We start from the raw sequence: 21,092 nt of genomic DNA, 5'->3' as shown, positions 1-21,092 counted from the left end.
GGAAAGAAAAAAGGGAAAGAGCCGTCAACAAGACAGCAGGAACCCGTTCCACCCGGCCTGCTTAGTCCAGACCCGCAATGGCCCAATGGCCAGTATCTTACTCCGTACATATGAAAATAGCCAATAATCCTGGGCACAATTTCTTTGGTGATGACCCACTTTTCGGCCGGGGACTGCTAGAATATCTTCAACCCTATGCGAAGCTATTCGAAGACGCCAAAGGTACGTTTTAGATGGATATATCAGAGCAGCGAATACTGAGGCCACGAGAAGCTTGTTTTTTCCGGCGTGCTTCTTAGTTACTGTTCACTACTCACGGAAATACATGTGGGTGTATATATCACGTGTTTGTGCCATATGATCTTGTCCTGGAAAACCCCATACGGAGACCGGTCAAGGATTCTTCAGGCATCTCAGCATTGAAAACGATGCCTGGCAGTAGTGATGGCCCTTTATGCAGAAATGCACTTCATTTCGCGATGTCTTGGTGCTAGAGACATGTGGCAAGTCATAACACGTGGGCAATCTTCCAACTGTATTCTAATGACATGATATCTGCTCGGCAAGGCATCAGGAGAACTAGGAAGTCGATGAAGGCCGTCTTTTTCTCTGGCGGTTGCAACCAATTCTCGTTTTTGAATCCTCTATTCCCTTCTTCTATTGTCAGTCTGAATCAGAACCGATACTGCAATAACAGTACTGGCTTGACAAGGGCATCTCTAGTCCTTTTTGACACCTGTTTCTGGTCCCACACCGAAGGATCAGTCCTGCAGGACACCTATCGGCTTGGAGGGCCAGCGAAATCTCGCACACAAATAAACGTGCAATCGTATTCGAGAACCAGATTCCTTATGGGACTGGGGGGTGAGTGATGTATTTGCAATGCAAACTCTGGACATGGTGCAAATTCTAGTAACCCCTCCTAGCAAATACGACGTTCAGTCCCCCAATTTCGCAAGAACGAACGCTGGCATTGGCACAGCATACTCTACTAGCATGAAATTGGTGTTTTCTATTTCTGCATTTTCATAAGTGGTCACCGCATGCAATTACCGTCTGAGAGACTACCAGGCATATTCGAAGTCCTCATCCTCATCTCCCGTCCACTCATTATCTGAAGAGGGGTCAGTACCATCGAGAAAGTCACCCATATTATACTGGTGTTCTGTTGGCTTCTGATTGTCGATGCGAATATCCACCACATCGCACATCCCGTGGATAAATAGGTGATCAGGTGATCTGTATGTGTTGCCTGCACCGGTGCCTCCACCTCTTGCATTGTCATCTTGGCCATCAGTGTGTTCCCCTTCATCGTCTTGCTCATCATCTTGACTGAAATCAATGTCTTCTTCGCTGTCGGGTTCGCGGTACGAGAATAATCCTCTCCTTCTCAGCCCTCTGGCCGCACTGCTGGCACGCGACGACGAGCTTGACGCGTGAATAGCAATGCGATGGCTCCGTCTCTGCGGAACCGATTCGAAATCTTTCTGAAGAGGCTTTGCTTTGGATGGTGCCTTTAGGGACTCGGCTTTATTTTGGTAGTATTGCAGTGAATCAGCCGGCTCAGGCATTGTGATGTGGCGCTTAAAGACCCGGTCTAGAGTAACCTCCCACCGGTCGCGCATCTCACATCGCATCCGCCAGGGAATATTCAGCATTGCTTTTATGGCCAATACCCGCAACATGGGCATCTGTGGTGCCCTGTCAACCAGTGACCGAAAGAACACCTCAGCAGCAGACGGCTCCCATTTGCGCAAGTGCTCCAGCTCGATTACCTCGATGCTTGGAGGCCATATTGGAACCTGGCTATCCAATAGGAGGCTGTCATAAAGGGGGTTAGAATCGTGATAGAAAGCATGCTGATTGTAATAGGTCAGGTTCATTTGCAGGCTGACAAGGCCAGGACAAGCATCGCCCAGAATAGGAAGAAAGGCTAGACTGAGACCCTGGTTATGGTGCAGGGTCAAGTAGCGCAATTGTTGCCCATGCGTTAATAGATACTCTGAAAAATAGGCAGCTGTGATGTCCCCACAGTTGACTAATTCCAGACTTTGCAGGCCTTTCGGCAGCAGCGGAAGAAGATGCTCGTTTGCAATGGTTGACGATTCCACAGCAAGATGGACAAGATTGGGAAGAGCGCTCAACAGTCCAGCAACCGTCTCAGCCTGCTTCATGTCTTCTGCCATTGCCTGGGGATCTTCGGCGTCTTTCGCATGCGACGACGGGCGTTGATAGTTGACAAAACGGATTCTACGCAGGCTTGCAAAAGATGGCGACAGGTGGAGGCCGCTGATGCTTTCAAGCGACAAGTCTTTGCCCATCATTCTCTGGTTCCAACACCAGCTCCTCAACCGGATAACCGGAGCTGTAGACTCGCCCCTGGAACCTCTCGGGAGAGCACCCATGGCCTCGAAAAGGCTCCGAGGATACTCCCACCGGAGGTTTTCCGATTGCTGCCGGTATGGAGGCAAATCTTTGTAGCTGTGAAGCTGCAGGTCAACCAGTCGAGGACAATGCGACACCAGTCTTGATATGTCTAGGTGGCGTCCTTTGTATACCCGGCTGGCGAGAGAGCCCACTTCAATGCGAAGAACTTTCACCTTACGCCGGTAATCAAAAGTAGTGGTCGACGGGGACCGGTCCAGAAGGTCGACAAGTGAGTGTGCCATATTCATGCTCAACAGAGGTGGGCACTCGTACAAGGCTGTCAACACCGGCTCAGCGAACGCACGACACGTCCGACTGGCTGCCACGAACTGACGCACCAAGTCTACGTCATCGAGGCCCTCTGAGACAAATGTGAAGATGCGGCACAAAATCATGTATGGTAGTGTAATCCAGGGCGGCGACTGTATCGTTGTCGCATCCGGCGCCAGCAGTTCTTTTGTGGCCTTGGTTTTCCGGGCTTTGCTTCCAGCGTCATTATGTATCTCTACTGGTACTTTCTTCATCGGGCTCTGTTTCTTCTCCCGGCTGCTTCTTCTGGAAGAGGTTGCCGCCCCCCTACGTCTCTGGGATGCTCCGTCTGAGGAGGGCGACAGGTAGGCTCTGCCTTCACACTGCAGTCCATCAGAGAGCCCTGCAGTCCTGCTTCGCAACTGTCGACGTTTCGGTGGGTTGCCAGACTCACAAGTGACGTCTGTATGTGGTCTTTTCATGGATCGTCTATCAGGAGAGAGTTCGACGTCATTTCCCTCGTCATCCTCGTCCAAAACTTCATCGTCATCCACTGAAACGTCGTCTCCGCCCCCCTCTTCTCCCGTTTTGTGGTTCTGAAATGTCTGTGCAATCGAGTGTCGTGTCACGCGGCCATGAGATGTAGTGGAAGCCGAGTTGGTTGCTGCAGTATTACTCGCGCGATGAGGCGGTATTCGACGGCGAAGCCGCGAAGCGATAGGATTGGAGGCGCTTGCCATCGAAATTTTCTCCGCGGGTCAGCAATCACACTTGTATGTGGCTTCGAACAAGAGTGGCCATCTGAGTCGAGGTTGGCAAAGAGATAAGAAATTTTGAAAGTTTGGAGATGTTTGCAGCTACTATTCTCACAATCTTTGAGCTCAAGCACGTGAAGGCTAGGCAACAGAGGGGTCTTTGGCGACTGCGGGGCCACCTTAGCCAATGCTGGGGCCCTGCATGCAAGGACAAGTACGCATGACTAGTGTCCCACTGTTCTGAGCCTTACATTAACATCCCTTCCAACACTTACTTCTATAGAGTGAATGACGGCATAATAATGCAAGGCACTATTAACTTGTTAGCTTAGTATTTTCAAGATACTGTCCATTGCAGGAATGCTTTGCATTTGTTGATATAGCACATCACGTGACGATATGTACGCTAGCAAGTCGAACCGAAGCTGACTTTAGTGTACAGGGCTGGCTCATATCAAGGAGTATCTTACATAGTAACAAATGCATGTTTTGAGGAGCTTGACTGGTTTGAAATGTCTTATTTCCTTTTTCATAATATGCCACTTCTAAAAATCCCAAACTCCTCTATAAGTACATGGCATACGTGTAGAACATGAAAGCGTCATCAAACCCAACACAGACTCTATTTAGTAGTCTCCCAAAGCCCCGAGTCGCCAGGACATGCCTGTGGACACTTTCTAGGCCAGTCGGCATGTAACCGAGAAAAAGGAGAAAGAAATATACGAGAGATACCAGTAAACCCCCGTGAAACCAAACACTCAGCAAGCCAAGCAAGCCCATGAATAGCAGGCCGGTTTATAAGACCGGGACCTGATATTTGTCGCCCGTACGCCAAGTGTCTTCTTGGCGTGTCCCAGGAGGCATCCATGTAGCACTGCTGCTTCCGTGTGCCCGGCCCCGACCGCCATCGTCGGACTTTTTAGGATCATCGATGGTAGCAACGCTGTATCCGACTGTGTAAGGATGGGCCGTTCCTGATGCGGCTGACAAGGCCGAAGGGCTCTCAAAAATGTGTGCCGTATTCTGGTTAAGCGGCAAAGAGGCGTTGAGGTTGAGGGGCAGCAGATTCTGGGCGTTCACCTCGGTCATGGTCCGGGCTCGGCGGTCTGCCTTGTTTTCGTTGGTACGGTCGTAGAAGTACAATCCCATGAAAGTAAGGGCAATACCAACAGCCTGAATTTTGGTCGTCGGGCTCCGGAACCAAAAGATGGCAATGGCAATGACAAAAACGCGCTTGATAAGACTCGCCACCGAGTAAGTGACTGGCGACACGAGAGAGAGCAGAATAAACGCCAGCATGTTTTGCGCAAAGTGAAAGGTCCCATTGAAAATGAACTCGACCAGCAGCCGTCCGTGATCGAAGCTGTTGGGACCCTCACTCAGGTCGACGGAGCCGTCATGGAGAAAGTCGCCCAAAATGTGGAAGCCGTCGGACCAGAGCCAGATGGGCACAGTGGCCATAAAAGCCAGCCCCGAAGAGTAGCAAAGCAGGTTCAGCTTGTCCAGCTTGCGGCCCTTTATGCCCTGTCCTTCGACTTCGGCGCGCGAGGCCTCATTGAAGAGTCGCTTTGAGAAGATGTTTTGGGTGACAAAGATCATGGTGGCCAATAGGGCGTATAAGAGGCCGAAAAACTGACCGCCATTGAAAGAATGACTGCCGGAGCACGCAAGCATGACACCGAGGGTCAACGGAATGAGGGACAGATAGGTGGTGGTTGGATAGCGGATATCGAAGAACAATCGGTAAGCGAACACGGTGAAGAGCGGAGACAGGCCCTTGATGGTGTGGACAAGAGAAACGGGAATCTTGGACGTCGCTGTTGAGCTGAGAAGGTGGCCACCAATCTGGAAAGCAGCTAGGGGCAGGGTAGTCCGAAGGACCTCGGCTGTGGGGGAGCGGATGCCGTATTTCAGGACTGGGAGGAGGCGCTTTAGGGAGGGGAAAACGGTGGCCAGCCAGGCCAGCAGGATGCAATAGAATGACACGAAGGCAAACTGAACGAGCGTCAGGGTGGCAGGCTTGTCAAAGGCGTTGAGGATGGACTTTGACGACGTGTTGGTCAAGGCAGACGAGGAGTACCACATAACACAAAGAAGCTAGCGAAAAGGAAGCTGGGTCAGCCAGAGAACATAGCCCGATCTGCGGGTAGGTTGCACATACCACGAGTTTTGGTGATATCGGCGCCTTCAGAGCATCGGCAATCTCATGGACGTTCTGGGTGGTGCTACCGGAACGAGTCCGGATTGTGCGAAGAGCTTCGCCGAGGCTTTTCTGTCTGCTGTGGCCGTATGCGCGGTTGGGCTGTCCAAACGAATTCCCACGCCGAGGAGCGTCGGCGAGAGGGTCCTTCCAGGGCTGCCATTGACCTGCAAGCTGCGATGAGAGTCCACCAGGCTGGCCGTTGGGGCCTTGGGGGCTTGGGATGCGGGCGTTGAGCTCCTGGACATCGAGGTCGGGAAACTTCTCCAAGCCATTGCTGGCCGCGACCGAACTCATCTTCTCGGTCGTGGATGGCCGGTAGTCAGGTTCGTGCTTCGTCTGCGGGTCTTGGAGGCCGGTGCCGGTTGTGGTTGCATGAGGCATACCGCGCAATGGCAATTAGGGGTGGAATGGGGACAGTCGAGTCGCGCGTATGAAGACGGAGGAAGGGGCGCGAATAAAGGAGCTCGGGTTGATGGTTTCCTTCTAGACAGCCATTTTCGCGCAGCGTGGGAGGAGATAGGAGCTAGCTCGTCGGCTGCAAAACATATGATCGGCTTGGAATGTGACAAGAGTTGCACGAAGAATCATTACACTGAACACGACGTTGGAGGTGATTACGTCTGTGGGCTCTGCTGCGCCACACTTTGTGCGCCACACTTGACCATGCGCCATCGGTGATAGCTTTATCCAAAATTTCGCGTTGGCGCGCATAATACGTATCTTACCAAGTCCTGCTTTGCATCCACCTTTGAGCAAGTTGATGAGCAAGCTCAATGCGTGTGATCTGCAGCGTTCCGGGATCTTGACGCTCCGCATCTAAAGACAGTTCTGTGACGGAATAGTTGTTGCTGCCCGGGCTGCCGAATCACGAATCGAGATGGCGACGCCTAAACCGACGAAGAACCAGCTGCGGCGAGCGAAGAAGAAGGAGGAAAAGAAGTCACAGAAAGCAGAGGTGAGTCAGTACCAGGGCTTGGATGATGCGCGTGCAGGTGCTCACGTACAGCAGACTGTCGAAGAGCCAAAGGCCGAAGCGAGCATCAGAGATGACAAGGCCGAGAGCAAGGACGAAAGCGCGCCAGTTGTTGAGGCCGCGGTGAAAGGCGAGACGGCCATTGGCGAGGACAAGAAGGAGGCCGGTGCAGATGCAGCGGAACATGTGCAGACACTGGCCAGCATAGACTACGACGACCCGGCGTTTTCGCAGTTTAAGGACATCTTCAACAAGTTCGGACCGGACCTGGAAGGCGACGATGTGGCCCGAGAAGCCAACGCGGGCAACCAGGGAGAGGTGCTCATGGCGGAAGACGGAGTTCCAGAGGAGGAGCAAGAGGATGGGCCGGCCAAGATGTCGAAGAAGAAGCGGAAGAAGCTCAACACGCTATCGATTGCGCAGCTGAAGGCGTCGGTGAGCAATCCGGAGGTGGTAGAATGGCACGACGTCTCGTCCTCGGACCCTCGGCTTCTGGTGGTGATCAAGGCGCAGAAGAACATTGTTCCGGTTCCGGGACACTGGTCGCTGAAGCGGGAATACCTGTCGAGCAAGCGCGGTATTGAGAAGCCGGCGTTCCGGCTGCCGGCATTCATATCGGAGACGGGCATCACGGAAATGCGCGACGCGGTGTTGGAGAAGCAGGCGGAGCAGACGCTGAAGCAGAAGCAGCGCGAGAGGGTGCAGCCGAAGATGGGCAAGCTGGACATCGACTACCAGAAGCTGTACGATGCATTTTTCCGGTTCCAGACGAAGCCATCGCTGACGCGATTTGGCGACGTGTATTACGAGGGCAAGGAGTGGGAGGCGGAGTTCCGCAACTTCAAGCCAGGCGAGATCAGCGAGAGCCTGCAGGAGGCGCTCAACATGCCGCCGGGGTTCCCGCCGCCATGGCTGCTGCAGCAACAGCGCATGGGACCGCCGCCGTCGTATCCGAACCTCAAGATCCCGGGACTAAACGCGCTGCTTCCGCCAGGAGCGTCGTGGGGCTTCCAGGCCGGGCAATGGGGCAAGCCGCCAGTAGACGAGTACAACCGGCCGCTGTACGGTGGCGACATCTTTGGGGTGCCGGGGGCGAGCGAAGCGGGCGGCGAGGTGGACGGGGCGCAGCGGACGCAGGGCGAGCCGATCGAGCGGGCGATCTGGGGCGAGCTGCAGCCGCCGGAAGAGGACGAGGAGGAAGAGGAGGAAGAGGACGAGGAAGACGAGGACGAAGACGAGGACGTGGCAGACGGGCTGCAGACGCCTTCAGGACTGGAGACTCCGAGCGGATTTGTCAGCTCGGTGCCGACAGATTATCCGGCAGGGCCGCTGGGAGTAGAGTCCAGCATGGCGGGCGAGCTGGATCTGCGTAAGCAGCGGCGGGGATACGAGACGGAGGACTCGGTAGCAGGGCCACGGTCGGCATACACGGTGATCCCGGAGCGGCAGGCGCAGGCGCAGGGTTTCTTTGGCAGCGACCGGACGTACGACCTAAAGGGAGGCCGTGCGGCGGCGACAGCGGCAGCAGCAGCAGCTGGGGCACCGGTTTTGGGTCAGGACGACGACGCGGGCCGCAAACGCAAGAAGCCCGGCGACGTGGACGTGGCGCTGGACCCGGACGCGCTGCTGAGCCACGACGGGATCAGCAAGGACGAGCTGCAGCGGCGGTTCGAGGAGGGGCGACAGGACGAGGGCGTGGGGGCGCAGTGGAAGAAGCAGCAGTACGACGACGACCTGAGCGAGATGATTGCGCAGGAGAGTCGGAAGCGGCAGAAGCGGGAAGAGGAGCGGCGGGGCGGCGTGGCCGAGAAGAAGAAGGAGGCCAAGTACCGGTTTTAGGGGAAGGGTGTGTGGGTTGCGTGCGTTTGCGTTGGTCTTTGCGTTTGCGTGTGCATCGTCTTCTTTCCATTGTATGATACGCTTCTAGGGAGTTTTCCGGTGGGGAACCAGAGCCAATCTAATTTATTATGTAATCGTTCCGTCGTAAGTGTCGCTGCACGTGACATGCCTCGTCTCGTCTTCAATCGACCAGCCAGTCCTCCATCTCGATGCCCATGCTGCGCCCGAGGCTGCGCACAACCTCCCAGCCTACATTGACGCGCCATTTTCCGGCACGGTCCATGGGGTCGTTTCCGGCACCGCCAACACGCAGCAGCAGCCGCAGGCTGGCCAGCGTGGCAATGGCCATGCCGACGTCGCCGTCGACGATGGCAGCAGCCGAGTTGCGGCCAGCGGCAGCCAGTGGCGGCGCCCGGGTCCACTCGCTGCGTACGGCCGCAAAGATGGCCAGCATGCGCTCCAGCCCAAAGGCGTGGGCGCCCAGCAGCTTGCGCGCAATCTTGCGGTGCTTAGTGCGGGGACCCTGGCGGCTGCCGGCGAAGCCACCACCACGCCGCCGCTTGCGGCCGTGGTTAAAGGTCGAAAAGAGTGTCAGGTCGTGCTTGGCGCTGTTGTGTGAGGCCAGGTAGGCACACAGGAGGAAGAGCTTGGCCGTGGTGGGGAGGAGGGAGGAGAGGTCACGGGTGGAGGGCTGGGTGGTGGAGATGGATATAGCTGCTGTTGTTGTTGCTCCTCCTCTACCTCTCACCACTAGCCCAGGATCGACAATCGACTCGTCCTGAAAGTGGATGCGCGCAGCAATCAACAGCTTGGAGAACTCGCGCGCGCCGTGGGTGCCGGCGGCCACGGGTGCGCTGAACCGTGGCCACAGGGCGGCGCAGGCCTCGGAAAAAGCCGGCAGGGTGCGGCCGGCGGTGCGGGTGAGGGCGTCGTGGACGGCGCCGCAGAAGCGCAGCCAGAGGTCGGCGGTGTCCTGCGGCGATGCGTTGGCGAGCGGCGGTGGCGGGGTGCGGCCGAGCAGCTCGACAAACTCGGGCTTGGTGTAGTTGTGGAAGTGGACGTGGGGGACAAAGCTGGCGCGCAACAGCGACGGGGCCGGAAAGGTGACGATGAAGACGGTGGTGAGACGAGGGATCTGATTAGTCAGCATATGAGAGAAGGGAGCGGAACGACTCGAGATGATAGATGCACACACCATCTCGGAGAGACGCGCCAGACCGGCCAGCAGGGTGGCCGGTGCCTCGCGCTGACGGTCGATGGCGTCGAGGACGAGGACGAAGCGCCAGCCGGCCGGATAGTCGGCGTACCGAAGCATCTTGGACAGCTCGACGGCCAGCTGGGCGAGCGTCTCGCAGCGCCGGGCCACGGGCGCCTGCCAGCGCAGTGCCTCTGCCGTACGCGCCACCGTGCGCTCAAACAGATGGCGGCTGGTGACACACTCGGTCGCGTGGACGACGGCATAGCCGATGCGCCGGTGCCGCACTTCATCCCCGTCGTCCCCGTCGTCACTCGCTCCTTCGCCCCGACGGCCAGCCGCTGCCAGCTGCCGCAGCACGGCCGCCGTCACGACGCTCTTGCCGGTCGCCTCGGTGCCGTGCACGACGATGTTTCCACATGGCGCGGCGGCCGGCTGGACGTCCGGTCCGGTCAGCGATCAGCACAAGACAGAGGCGGGCAGGCCTTTCCTTCCACTCACGTCGAGAAGCGTGGCCAGCGTCCGGATCTGCTGCTCGCGGCACGGGTACGTCTGCACCAGGTCCGCGCAGGAAGACCCGTCGGGCGCCTGGAATAGACCGCTGCAAGTCATCGTCGTGGTGCTGGTCCTGGTGCTGGATGCTGTCGTGTACGCAGTACGGAGTATGCTGCAATATAGTGGAACGCGACGCGTCCAAAAGCTATTGTGATGTCACGTGATCGACAGGCAACGTGGGTCTCGTCCGGATCTGCCCGTCTTACTCTTACAGTCGCCGGCTGCTGACGAAGTGCATTTTAACGCTTGGGGGTGACAGATCTACCAAGCCGAGATGTCTACCGCAGGAGGTTCGGCACCGTGGACGATGCAGGGTGACGGCGAGGGCCAGCCATCGTCAGCAGGAGATGGTGCGGCCAAGAAGCCTTATCACACCAAGCGGCCACACAGAAAGTCGCGCGGTGGCCATGCCGGCTGTAAGCTGCGCAAGGTCAAGTGCGGTGAGGCCCAGCCGTGATGTCAGGCCTGCAGGCTGCGGCACGAGAGATGTGTGTACGGGGTGAGTGGGAGGAGGGAAGGAGCTGACCAGCTGGAGAATAGGGTCTCCAGGTCAGAGCTGCAGAACCCTGTGATCCTACATCTAAACAGCCCTATCCTCTGCTGCGAGCTCCTCTTCCAGCCGGCTAACCTAGACTGGATCGTCGTCTGGCGTGGCATCGGCCTCATCGTCGACGTTATCCGGCCGCCCGCCCCTCAGTCTCGACGCCTCGGCCAGCCATATTCTCAACCGGCTGCTCGCGATGCTCGTCGCCCTCGGCCACGTCGTCTTCTACGACGGCCGCTGGGTCCAGATAGACACGGGCAAGCCAGTAGGTTTGGAAGATCTAGAGACAATGTTCGTAGGAGCACGCTGACACAAGTTGTTGCTCATCGTACACATCTGCGCAAAGAGAAGGAATAGATTCTTGTACACAGCTCACAACGGATACTTATTTCGTCCTAAGCCTCCCCGGAACTAGAGCTCCCCTCTATACAAACTACTACACAGACACACGCTAAATGGCGACTTGACTCCGTTTTTGGTGGTCCCTCTCATTACCTGCCTATTTCTCCTCCAGATCGGCCAGGATCTTCTCGCCCTTGACACGGGCAGAGGCAAGGTCGCCCACCATGTAGAAGGCACCCTCCGGCAGGTCGTCGCCCTCGCCGGCCAGAATCGACTTGAACGACGCAATCGTGTCCTTCAGGTCGACCAGCTTGCCCTCAATGCCCGTGAACACCTGCGCCACCGTGAACGGCTGGCTCAGGAAACGCTGGATCTTGCGCGCACGCTCCACCGTCAGCTTGTCCGCCTCAGACAGCTCGTCCATGCCCAGAATCGCAATGATGTCCTGCAGCGACTTGTACTCCTGTAGAATCTGCTGCACCCGCGTCGCCGTGTTGTAGTGGTCGTCACCCACGATACGCGGGTCCAGCATACGCGACTTGGAGTCCAGAGGGTCCACAGCGGGGTAGATACCCAGCTCGGAAATACCACGTGACAGCACCGTCGTCGCGTCCAAGTGGGCAAACGTCGTCGCCGGAGCCGGATCCGTCAGATCGTCAGCCGGCACGTACACAGCCTGCACAGACGTAATCGAGCCCTTGGTCGTCGTCGTAATACGCTCCTGCATCAGACCCATGTCGACGGCCAGCGTGGGCTGGTAACCGACAGCAGAGGGAATACGGCCCAGAAGGGCAGACACCTCGGAACCAGCCTGCGTGAAGCGGAAAATGTTGTCGATGAAGAGAAGCACTGTCCCGGTTAGACGTCGAAACCAAAGCCAAAATCACACAAGGTCCAACTCACCATCCTGGCCCTCCTCGTCACGGAAGTACTCGGCCACCGTCAGACCAGTCAGGGCCACACGGGCACGAGCTCCGGGGGGCTCGTTCATCTGGCCAAAGACAAGCGCCACCTTGGAGTCGCCGTCCAGCTGAATCACAGACGTCTCCTGCATTTCGTGGTACAGATCGTTACCCTCACGCGTCCGCTCGCCCACACCCGTGAACACAGAGTAACCACCGTGCGCCTTGGCGATGTTGTTGATAAGCTCCTGGATGAACACAGTCTTGCCGACACCGGCACCGCCGAAGAGACCAATCTTGCCACCACGGGCGTACGGCGCCAGCAGGTCGACAACCTTGATGCCCGTAACGAGAATCTCGGCAGTCGTCGACTGCTCAGTGAAAGCAGGTGCCTCTGCGTGAATCGACCGGCGCATGTCCGTCTTGATCGGGCCGCGCTCGTCAATCGGGTCACCCGTGACGTTCATGATACGGCCAAGCGTAGCAGGACCGACCGGGATCATGATAGGCGAGCCGGTATCCGTCGCCTTGGCGCCACGGACAAGACCCTCGGTACCTGCAGGAAAGACCCGTATGAGCGATACAGCCTCGAATGTCGGGTCGTGTAGGCCGAAACTTACCGTCCATGGAGATGCAGCGCACAGTGTGCTCACCCAGATGTTGCTGAAATCTGCTGTTAATTTTCCTGCCGCTTGCCACAAGAGAGAGGGGGCGGGCCACATACGGCGACCTCGAGGACGAGCTTCTGGCCATTGTTCTGGGTCTCCAGAGCGTTCAGAATAGGCGGCAGCTTCTCCGTGTCGAACTTGACTGCAGAGCGACGACGACCATGTCAGTAACCATATTCAACCAAAGCCACGGTGGCCGACATATGCACCATATGCACGGCCATTGGCGCCAGCGCATGGCATGGCGATGAGGGAGAAGAAAAACCTTACCGTCGACGACGGCACCAATAACCTGAGGGATTTATCGTTAACAACCGGATCGACGGCACCACGTACATGGGCGATGAGAGGACAATGTACCTGGTGAATCTTGCCATCACCAACGCCGGCAGAGCTGGCATATCTGCTGCCGAGAAGCAGAGAAGGTGCTGTGAAGCCCGCAGCCGGCCGGATGGTGCGAGGAGTCGTCAGGGACGAACGGGCTACACGAGCCGCTCGAGCGAAACTGGCGCTGCGGAGAGAAAATTCGTCAATGGGAAGCCCATTTGCAGATCAATTGATTGGGATACACCCGTCCTTCGTGGCCTTGAGCCTCTACTAACCTCTTGAACATCTTGTCGATGGTACAGAACGCTTCGCGATGGATGTGAAGGAAAGAAAGAAGAGGGAGGGTGCGGAGGAGGTCGGGAAAAAAATGCGAAGCAAAACGGGAGCTCTTAGTTTACGGACTTTACGTGCGCTTGTTTTGCATTTCTGCCTGGGCGAGAATAACTGTGTCCTGAGGCACAAATGCCCTCCTTCCTCCCGAGCGATCCCGCGCTTCCCAATAACCGATGCCCCGCCTCGGATACCTACAGGTACCGCGCGCAAAGCAGAACGGCCTGTGCAAAGTAAAGGTATCTCGGCCGTACCTAGCTCGCACGTGATCTCGGAACACAGTCGGGAAACGTATCTTGGAAAACCAACTTCAGGTACAGGTCACGTGGAGCTGGAGTAGCTCTTTACACCCCTCCCTCAACTCGGAGCTGAGCTTCAACGCCAGATAATCTCATTTTTCTGCTTGCCAGTACGTTTTTAGTAGTGTACGTGTCCGTTCCGTTTCACCGACTTCCCCCTAATGCCATCTCCCTCAGCTAAATTGTTGACTCTAGAGCCAGAACCTGGGCATGTTAGCAAGGCAAGAAAAATTGCATAAAAATTGGAGAATGCGAGAGCGATGACGAAAAACTGTGGGGGATTGCAGTTCCAGATTTTGGAGGGGACACATACAATGGCTGTTCGGCAAGGGACGTAGAGGTGTGTCCAATTGTTCCGCTCGTTCCATCTCATACTATGCCTGGTTAGTGTCGTTCCGGACCTCCCGTAAAAGCTCCATATCTCCATTTTGAAATACGTACGGAGTAGTGAAAAAGCGCGTCTCGTGGTCAACGCGGCTAAAGCCGCCAAACTCCTTATCATCAGAGCTCAGCACGGTCCTGTATGTGCCGGCTTGGTCCACGCCCACACGGTAGTCGGCGAATGAAGACGTCGGGTGGAAGTTGAATACAAAGAGCAGCCCGGCCCTTTCGAAGACGACCACCTTGTCTCCCTCATGCTTGAGAGAAATGTATGCCTGTGACGAATGCAGCCAGCCGTACTTCTCCTCCAGCTGGTTCATCGCACGGTCAAAGTTGTTTAGGAAGTGATACCTCAACAAGGGATCCTCCGTCAAGTTGAGCTGCCGTCTGGCGTACCAGAACGAGTTATTGTTGCCCTCGCGCGGGAAGTCAAGCCATTCTGGGTGGCCGAACTCATTGCCCTCAAAGTTCAAGTAGCCCTCGCCGCCCAGCCCGTGCGTCAAGAGACGGATCAGCTTATGCAGAGCCATGCCCCGGTCAATCACCGCTGTCAGCGGCGTGAGCACAGACATGTTTGTATACAACTCCGCGTCGCAGAGGTGCATCATCAGTGTCTTGTCACCAACCAATCTAGTACAAGTCCAGCATTAGCACAGCCCAATGAACACAAAAGACAAGGGAGGGGCATCCTTACGCCTGATCGTGGCTTTCGCAGTAGGCAATTGTCTTCTCGCCGTGCCGTCTGTTGGTCAGCGTCCAGCAGATGTCGCTGACATCCCAGTCCTCGTCTTTCTTCTCCTTTAGAATCTTGATCCACATGTCCGGGATGGCCATAGCCAGTCGGTAGTCGAAACCGACGCCACCTAGGGCCATGGGCAAGCACAGTGCTGGCATTCCAGAGACGTCTTCGGCAACCGTGATGATGTCGGGATACATATCGTGGAGCATCGTATTGGCCAGCATCAGGTACACGGTGGCCTCTTCATCGACGCCGGCACCAAAGTACTCGTGATATCCTCCAGAAAACCCACTGCCGCGTTGGCGATTAGCCAGAAGTCCAAATTCGAATGCAGTACATGGGGGAATGGAAGAGAAATGCTTACGTTCCAATGCCATGATGGACGTAGAGCATGCTTGTGACACCATCGAAACGGAAGCCGTCAAACTGGTACTCGTCCATCCAGAAGCGCAGATTGCTGAGCAAAAACCTCAGAACTTCATGGTGGCCGTAGTTGAACAGTCTGCTGTCCCACAACTCATGCCTGCCTTTCCCACCGCTGTGGAAGTACTGGTGGTCAGTGCCATCAAACTCGTTGAGACCGTCGAGGACGTTCTTCGACGCATGACTGTGGACCACGTCGAGAAGTACGACAAGGCCCATGCCGTGTGCCGTGTCAATGAGCTCTTTCAGTTCCTCAGGCGTTCCGTAACGGCTGCTGGCGGCAAAGAAGTTGTTGACCTGGTAGCCAAAACTGGCGTAGTATGCGTGCTCCATGATGGCCATAAGTTGGATGGTGTTGTACCCCAGAGACTTGATTCTCGGGAGCATGTTCTTGGTGAACTCCTTGTACGTCGCAACTTTTTGCTCAGGCGAAGATATGCCGACATGGGCCTCGTATACACGCACACTGGGTGGCTGCTTGGGTCGAGCATTCTTGAACACGTATCGCTCCGACTTTGGCGGGTTCCAGAAGCGAGCATCGTATGCTGGAGATACTGCAAGATCCTGCGTGACATACGAGATCCACGCAGGCAGTCGGTCCACCTGCTCTCCACTTGGCAGCACCAGAGATATCTAGAAAATAGAAGTAAGTGGAGTGGCCTGGAAAGCTCGCATATTTTTGATATATAGATTTGCAAACCTTGAGTTTGGAATTGTGAGGAATGACTGCCTTGCCATCGGCCTTAGCCGGCAGCACTATCTCAAATACACCAAAATCATTCTTTTTCATGGGGTGTGATTGGCGATTCCAACCGTCTTCAGACGTGTTAATTCTCAAAGCCAAAGTCTCAGCGAAAGAAGGCGAGCGCTTAACTTACTAAAGTCTCCGATGAGGAAAGCCTGGGTGGCATTCGGGGCCCATTCGCGGTACACAATGTTGTTCTTCCCGTCTACATTGAGACCGAACGTATTGAAACCCTGCACAAATAGCAAAGTGGAATCAAATGTCAGCTGCGATCCGACGTCGCCAAGGCGCAATAGCAGCAGTTGTTTGTAGGAAGCTGACCTTGCTGAACTTCTCCAGGCCGCCTTCGGTTGCGTTTATAGTTTTTATCCACTCCTGAGCCTTTGAATAGCGTCTTCTCAAAGCATCCTTGAACGGAGACAGCCACGGATCAACAGAGACGACCCCTAACGTCGTACAACCGGCTGTCAGTTGCTGTTCCTGAACTTCATGACAAAACTGGTGGGGCAATCACCTGTTCCGTCTTGAGGTATTTCCTCGACGGCGGTCGCAGGCGCGACGGCTTTGGCGTCAGCTGTACTCATTCTGCCTGTTTCTATGCTCTGTCTCTTTAGAAAATCCAAGAGCGCGCAAGAGAAAGTATGTGTAGGAGAGAAGGAAGCTGCAGAGGTGGTGTGCTGTTGGAAAGTTGAACTACGGGATAATATAGAAGCTTCCCTCTTATTTATTATGGGGCGATAGGCTAACTCTTGAAAGCCGTTGCGAGGGGAGACGTCTGGCAGAAACGGACAAAGAAGCAGGCTGATTTTCGGGACAATCACAGATGCTTGGGCATGAAGGTCGTCGACAAAAAGGCATTGGGTCGCATTCGGGGCAGACGACTTATACCTTGTTGAAAAGACGGCACCACCATCTTAACGGTCCTCGAAGCTGGTATTCCGCGCACGGATGACGTCGTGGCGACTTTCCTGATTTTAGCGGTAGCCCCATCCTATCATCGCCTGTAAACCCCGCCTGACATGGTGGACTGGGCCGCCATGGCAGTCAGTCGCATACTCCGTACTTGACATGTACTTGACATGGGCTGGCCAGACCACGCACGACATTGTCTGCCTGTCATTTTCGGAGGGGCTTAGCTTAAAAAATTGCTCCTGCATGCGACAGTCTATAGAGGGGTCGTATAGCCGACCGCAGGTCTTGCATTTCACGAGGTTCGGTTCCAAACTGCGTGCAAATATTTATGACAGGCTGGCTTGCCGTACTCGTAAATAGAATGTTGCTAGCGAGACTTTTCCACCTATCGGCATTAGCAGCTATAGCGGTGCCGCTCATAGCGCGAGGTTGGCATTTGAAGACAACTTTCGGCTCGTACTGTGTACTTACCTTTACCGATAACCAACAGAGCATCATCATTGCTCACTGCCCACCAATCTCCAGATAACAGATCATCGCGCCGCGAGCCAACGTCGTACATCGCCTGGAAAAGCTGCTTTTTTCGGCCAATATATGCTCATTGCAGCCATCCCATGAGCTAGGATGCCAGAATCACACCCTATACACTAACTTCGCCACCGAGCTTCAACTCCAGACCATTCCTTTCTCTCCGGGACAGAGTGCCTCCACTTGCCTTCTCTTAGTCGCGCATACCTCCGACAGCTCGCAGTACTGACACCTTCCTGTATCCTTGCCTGCCCCTGCTTGGCTCGCCCGCCGAATTGTTGCGCCACGGCGCCCTCTGATAATGATCCACTGCGATTGCTAGTCGCTGAACATGCCGACCATTTCGAGACTGCGGTCCGCGGCCCTTCTCGGGGCCTCTGTCAAATCGTCTGCCACGTCTTCGTCCTTCAGGCCTTCCGTCCTCCATCACCGCCGATTCTCTGATTCACCGGCCTCGCCAGTAGCTCCTCGCAGAACACCAGGCCTCAACTTGGGGTTTTCCAGCACATACGACCCATCCGAAGATGTTGTACGGGGTCCTATATTCGATAAGCCGAGGTTTGGTAGTGTGCCTCAATTTTATCCGCGCGATCTAAAGAAGCTACTTGATACCTATGTTATTGGTCAAGAGAGGGCTAAGAGGACGACAACTTCCACGGTCTTTAACCACCACCAACGAATGCATCACAAGCTGCGTCAAGAAGAAACAGACCGCTTAACAAGGGAGAAGCTGCAACGGCAGAGGTTTGCTAGAGACAGGGATTTGCATGACATACACCGGGAATCGCACAATTCCAACGGTCAGTGACTCGACTGCTCACCGTTCTCTGAGCCAGCTTATTTTATGCCTAACTATTACCACAGATGCATACGAGCTTGACGAACGATTCGAGCTGCCCGAAGGAGGGTATCGAAACTACAAACCCGAGCCTGTCGGTGGATTGCATATACCAGAAGGCCCAACACGTGCTGAGGATGTCAGAATCGATAAGAGCAACTTGCTACTTATAGGCCCTACAGGTGTGGGCAAGACATATATACTCGAGTAAGCGGGAAGCCTTTTTCCTCCCCCTACTTTGTGGTGACCCATGTCAATCTCATCTCGGCTCTTAGAACACTTAGCAAGGTCTTAAACATCCCATTTGCCATATGTGATTGCAGCAGTTTCACGCAGGCCGGTTATGTCGGGAAGGACGTGGAGACGTGCATTGAGAGACTTCTCATCGAGGCAAATTACGATACGCGGGCAGCCGAGTTTGGCATCGTGATTCTCGACGAATTTGACAAGATCGCAAGGAAGGAGGAGGCGAACAACAGGGACATCGGCGGTGAGGGTGTGCAGCAAGCCCTCTTGAAGCTCGTTGAGGGGACGAAGGTCACGGTCAGCATCAAGGACAACCATTCCTCGCGTTCGGCCAGTCCCATCACCAGTACATATGGATCCCCAAATGCCTCATTGCCGCCACAAGGCTCATCCGCATCTGGCAAAATTGAGCAGTACACAATCGATACCAGCCGCATCCTGTTTGTTTTCTCGGGTGCTTTCGTGGGTCTTGACAAACACATCATCCGAAGGGTCGCAAAGCCGTCTTTGGGGTTTGGGTCCGAGCTCCGAAGCACAAAAGACTCTACTATTGCAGGGAGCAAGGCTGTTTTACCTGCGAAGATGTATGCTCACCTACCACACCAGCCTGCCGACGACGACCCGAATGGTGCAAACTTCACACCCCTAGACCTTGTCAGCCCGGCTGATCTCCAGGCCTTTGGGTTCATCCCAGAACTCATTGGCCGTCTGCACAACATATGCGCGTTGACACCACTGTCGGTGGACGAGCTATACCGTATATTGACGGAACCGAGGCACAGCCTCATCGCCCAGTACACGGCACTGTTCGAGACATATCCAAGCAGGCTATATTTCACCCAGAGAGCCCTCCACGCTATTGCCGAGCGGGCCTCAAAGGTTGACACCGGCGCCCGAGGCCTAAAGATGGAACTCGAGCGGGTGCTGGCAGAGCCTATGTTTGATGCTCCCATGGCATACGTCCTGATCACAGAGGGCTGCGTGAACGGCACGGACAAAGCTGGATATTGGGGGAAAGACGGGCTGTTCGAGGTTCAAAGACGTATTCGAGATGAAGACGAGGGTCTTGGCCGGGACGCAGCTGTTTTGACGGAACTACCGCACGAGCAACCACGACAGGCCGGACAGAGCGGCGTTTGATGAATACAACTAAGTGTCCTCTGGGTTTCACAGTTTACGATCGTTATGTATTTTATTATATTCACATCGTGGCCTCCGCCCGGTTTCGCTCGCTCTCCTCTGGTGGCAGCACCCTGTTCACAGAAGGAAATGGACCTGGTTCGATTGTCGCGCACAGTATTTACACATTCTGCGAACTCGAAAACACATGGACATCCTCCGCCCCTCTCACCATACCCCACCTGCACCCCGAATGAATTCTCCCTATTCCTCTTGCTAGTTTGATCGTATAGAGCACAGCTCTTAGATTTAGCTGCTCGCAGGCGGCGACTGGATCTGGCCCTTGCCCGCGTAGCCCTCGGAAGCAATGCCGGTAAACGGGTCGGACTTCTGCTCCTGTAGGCGGGGAGATATATTAGCACATTGTTCCAGAGTCGCACTACCGCAAACGCGCCCCAATTCCGTACCTTGAGCTTCTCGTTGGCAGCCTCCTGCCACTCCCGGTTCATGGTGGGCGGCGCCGGGCCAGCGAACAGCCGCATGCCAGAGAAGAGCAGCAAGCTGGCACCAACACCGATCGCGGTGTACAGGGCAACCTTCTTGCCCTCACCCGGTGGCGGCAGAGCGCGCGGGCCGTGGGGACCGAATGCAATCCAGTAAGCTGTACGACAAAGGCAATTGTCAGTTAAAGCTTTCTAAAGCCAGCGGGGCGAATTGAGGAAACTGCATGGCATAGACACGTGTCGGTGAAGTTTGCAGGGACTTGGTCATGTATAACAGTTGCGATTGCAACTACGAAGAGGGGTGGTGCTCATTCAGGAAGAATGCAATCAAGCGTCCGGCCCGACGGAAAGGTCGGCAAAATACAATTGAAAGACCATTGAGAGACCAGACTTACCAGCCTTCTTCTCTTGGACTGTGAGCTCCTTCCAGTTCTCCTTCATGCGATCGCGCAGGGACATCCAGAGCTCGGCCTGCTCCTGCAGCGGGAGGCCCTCCCACCTCTTCTCAATGTTGATCAGGGTCGGGTTGGAGATGGCTTGCGTGGAGGCAGCACGGCAGGCCACAACAGCCTGGGGCTGCTGCAGCACAGCACGCTGGGCGCGCACCAGTGTCGTGGGCCGGATGCGGAACATGGTTACGGGCGAAAGGTAAAGGCTCGTGGCAGGACAGGGACGATAAAACTCGCAACTTTTGGCGGCAGAAGTCGAGGCAGAAAAATAGCTCTGCGTCGCTGGGGTTCGAATTGCGGGCAGATACGGCGAATTGAGGATGTGGTAGTGGTGGTTTAATCACACGGAAACTCTCGTCATCAAGAGCAAAGCGGAAGCAAAGAATTTCGTGGGTATTCGCTTTTCGGGATCGTATGACAGAAAAAAGCGGGTTTACGGAATACAGGCGGCCACCAGGGGATTCGGAATAGGTAAGCACTAAATGTGGATCTACATACACATCGTAAGACCTGGCCATAATTTTATTATCAGTAATAAATACGGAGTATGTACGGAGTACTTGCCCAGAGCAGATGAGCGGTTTTCTAGCACCATTAGCAC

The 21,092-nt window shown here is 55.4% G+C and overlaps 7 protein-coding genes across 7 annotated transcripts; 2 read left to right on the top strand and 5 right to left on the bottom strand.

Moving 5' to 3' along the window:
* Positions 1–1,064: 1,064 nt before the first annotated feature.
* On the bottom strand, positions 1,065–3,416 carry CMQ_4298 (uncharacterized protein; the record flags this gene model as incomplete). Its single annotated transcript, XM_014312454.1, has 1 exon — positions 1,065–3,416. One exon carries the CDS (start codon positions 3,414–3,416, stop codon positions 1,065–1,067), a length of 2,352 nt encoding a protein of 783 aa, XP_014167929.1.
* An 810-nt stretch (positions 3,417–4,226) lies between these two features.
* CMQ_4518 (er to golgi transport protein) lies at positions 4,227–6,015 on the bottom strand (the record flags this gene model as incomplete). Its single annotated transcript, XM_014312674.1, has 2 exons — positions 4,227–5,528; positions 5,593–6,015. 2 exons carry the CDS (start codon positions 6,013–6,015, stop codon positions 4,227–4,229), a joined length of 1,725 nt encoding a protein of 574 aa, XP_014168149.1.
* A 496-nt stretch (positions 6,016–6,511) lies between these two features.
* Positions 6,512–8,446, top strand: CMQ_4335 (splicing factor subunit 145kd; the record flags this gene model as incomplete). Its single annotated transcript, XM_014312491.1, has 1 exon — positions 6,512–8,446. The coding sequence occupies one exon, from the start codon at positions 6,512–6,514 to the stop codon at positions 8,444–8,446; it is 1,935 nt and encodes a 644-aa protein (XP_014167966.1).
* Positions 8,447–8,627: 181 nt separating this feature from the next.
* Positions 8,628–11,232, bottom strand: CMQ_4689 (origin recognition complex subunit; the record flags this gene model as incomplete). The annotated part of the gene is made up of 6 exons (XM_014312845.1): positions 8,628–9,137; positions 9,195–9,581; positions 9,642–10,076; positions 10,143–10,229; positions 10,901–11,020; positions 11,191–11,232. 6 exons carry the CDS (start codon positions 11,230–11,232, stop codon positions 8,628–8,630), a joined length of 1,581 nt encoding a protein of 526 aa, XP_014168320.1.
* Positions 11,233–11,239: 7 nt separating this feature from the next.
* CMQ_4629 (alpha-glucan branching enzyme) lies at positions 11,240–16,480 on the bottom strand (the record flags this gene model as incomplete). The annotated part of the gene is made up of 15 exons (XM_014312785.1): positions 11,240–11,931; positions 11,986–12,540; positions 12,605–12,647; positions 12,709–12,794; positions 12,923–12,944; positions 13,013–13,163; positions 13,255–13,285; positions 13,508–13,533; positions 14,050–14,619; positions 14,684–15,019; positions 15,093–15,784; positions 15,852–15,967; positions 16,030–16,129; positions 16,218–16,342; positions 16,411–16,480. 15 exons carry the CDS (start codon positions 16,478–16,480, stop codon positions 11,240–11,242), a joined length of 3,615 nt encoding a protein of 1,204 aa, XP_014168260.1.
* Positions 16,481–17,667: 1,187 nt separating this feature from the next.
* CMQ_4654 (ATPase AAA-2) lies at positions 17,668–19,560 on the top strand (the record flags this gene model as incomplete). Its single annotated transcript, XM_014312810.1, has 3 exons — positions 17,668–18,136; positions 18,201–18,381; positions 18,450–19,560. The coding sequence occupies 3 exons, from the start codon at positions 17,668–17,670 to the stop codon at positions 19,558–19,560; spliced, it is 1,761 nt and encodes a 586-aa protein (XP_014168285.1).
* A 288-nt stretch (positions 19,561–19,848) lies between these two features.
* Positions 19,849–20,675, bottom strand: CMQ_4425 (cytochrome c oxidase subunit 5; the record flags this gene model as incomplete). The annotated part of the gene is made up of 3 exons (XM_014312581.1): positions 19,849–19,935; positions 20,007–20,200; positions 20,438–20,675. The coding sequence occupies 3 exons, from the start codon at positions 20,673–20,675 to the stop codon at positions 19,849–19,851; spliced, it is 519 nt and encodes a 172-aa protein (XP_014168056.1).
* Positions 20,676–21,092: the final 417 nt, after the last annotated feature.

This window comes from Grosmannia clavigera (assembly GCF_000143105.1).
Source record: "Grosmannia clavigera kw1407 unplaced genomic scaffold GCSC_97, whole genome shotgun sequence".
Lineage (NCBI taxonomy): Eukaryota > Fungi > Ascomycota > Sordariomycetes > Ophiostomatales > Ophiostomataceae > Leptographium > Leptographium clavigerum.
Note: the sequence above shows the minus strand (reverse complement) of the source record. Positions and strands in the feature narration are given on the sequence as shown.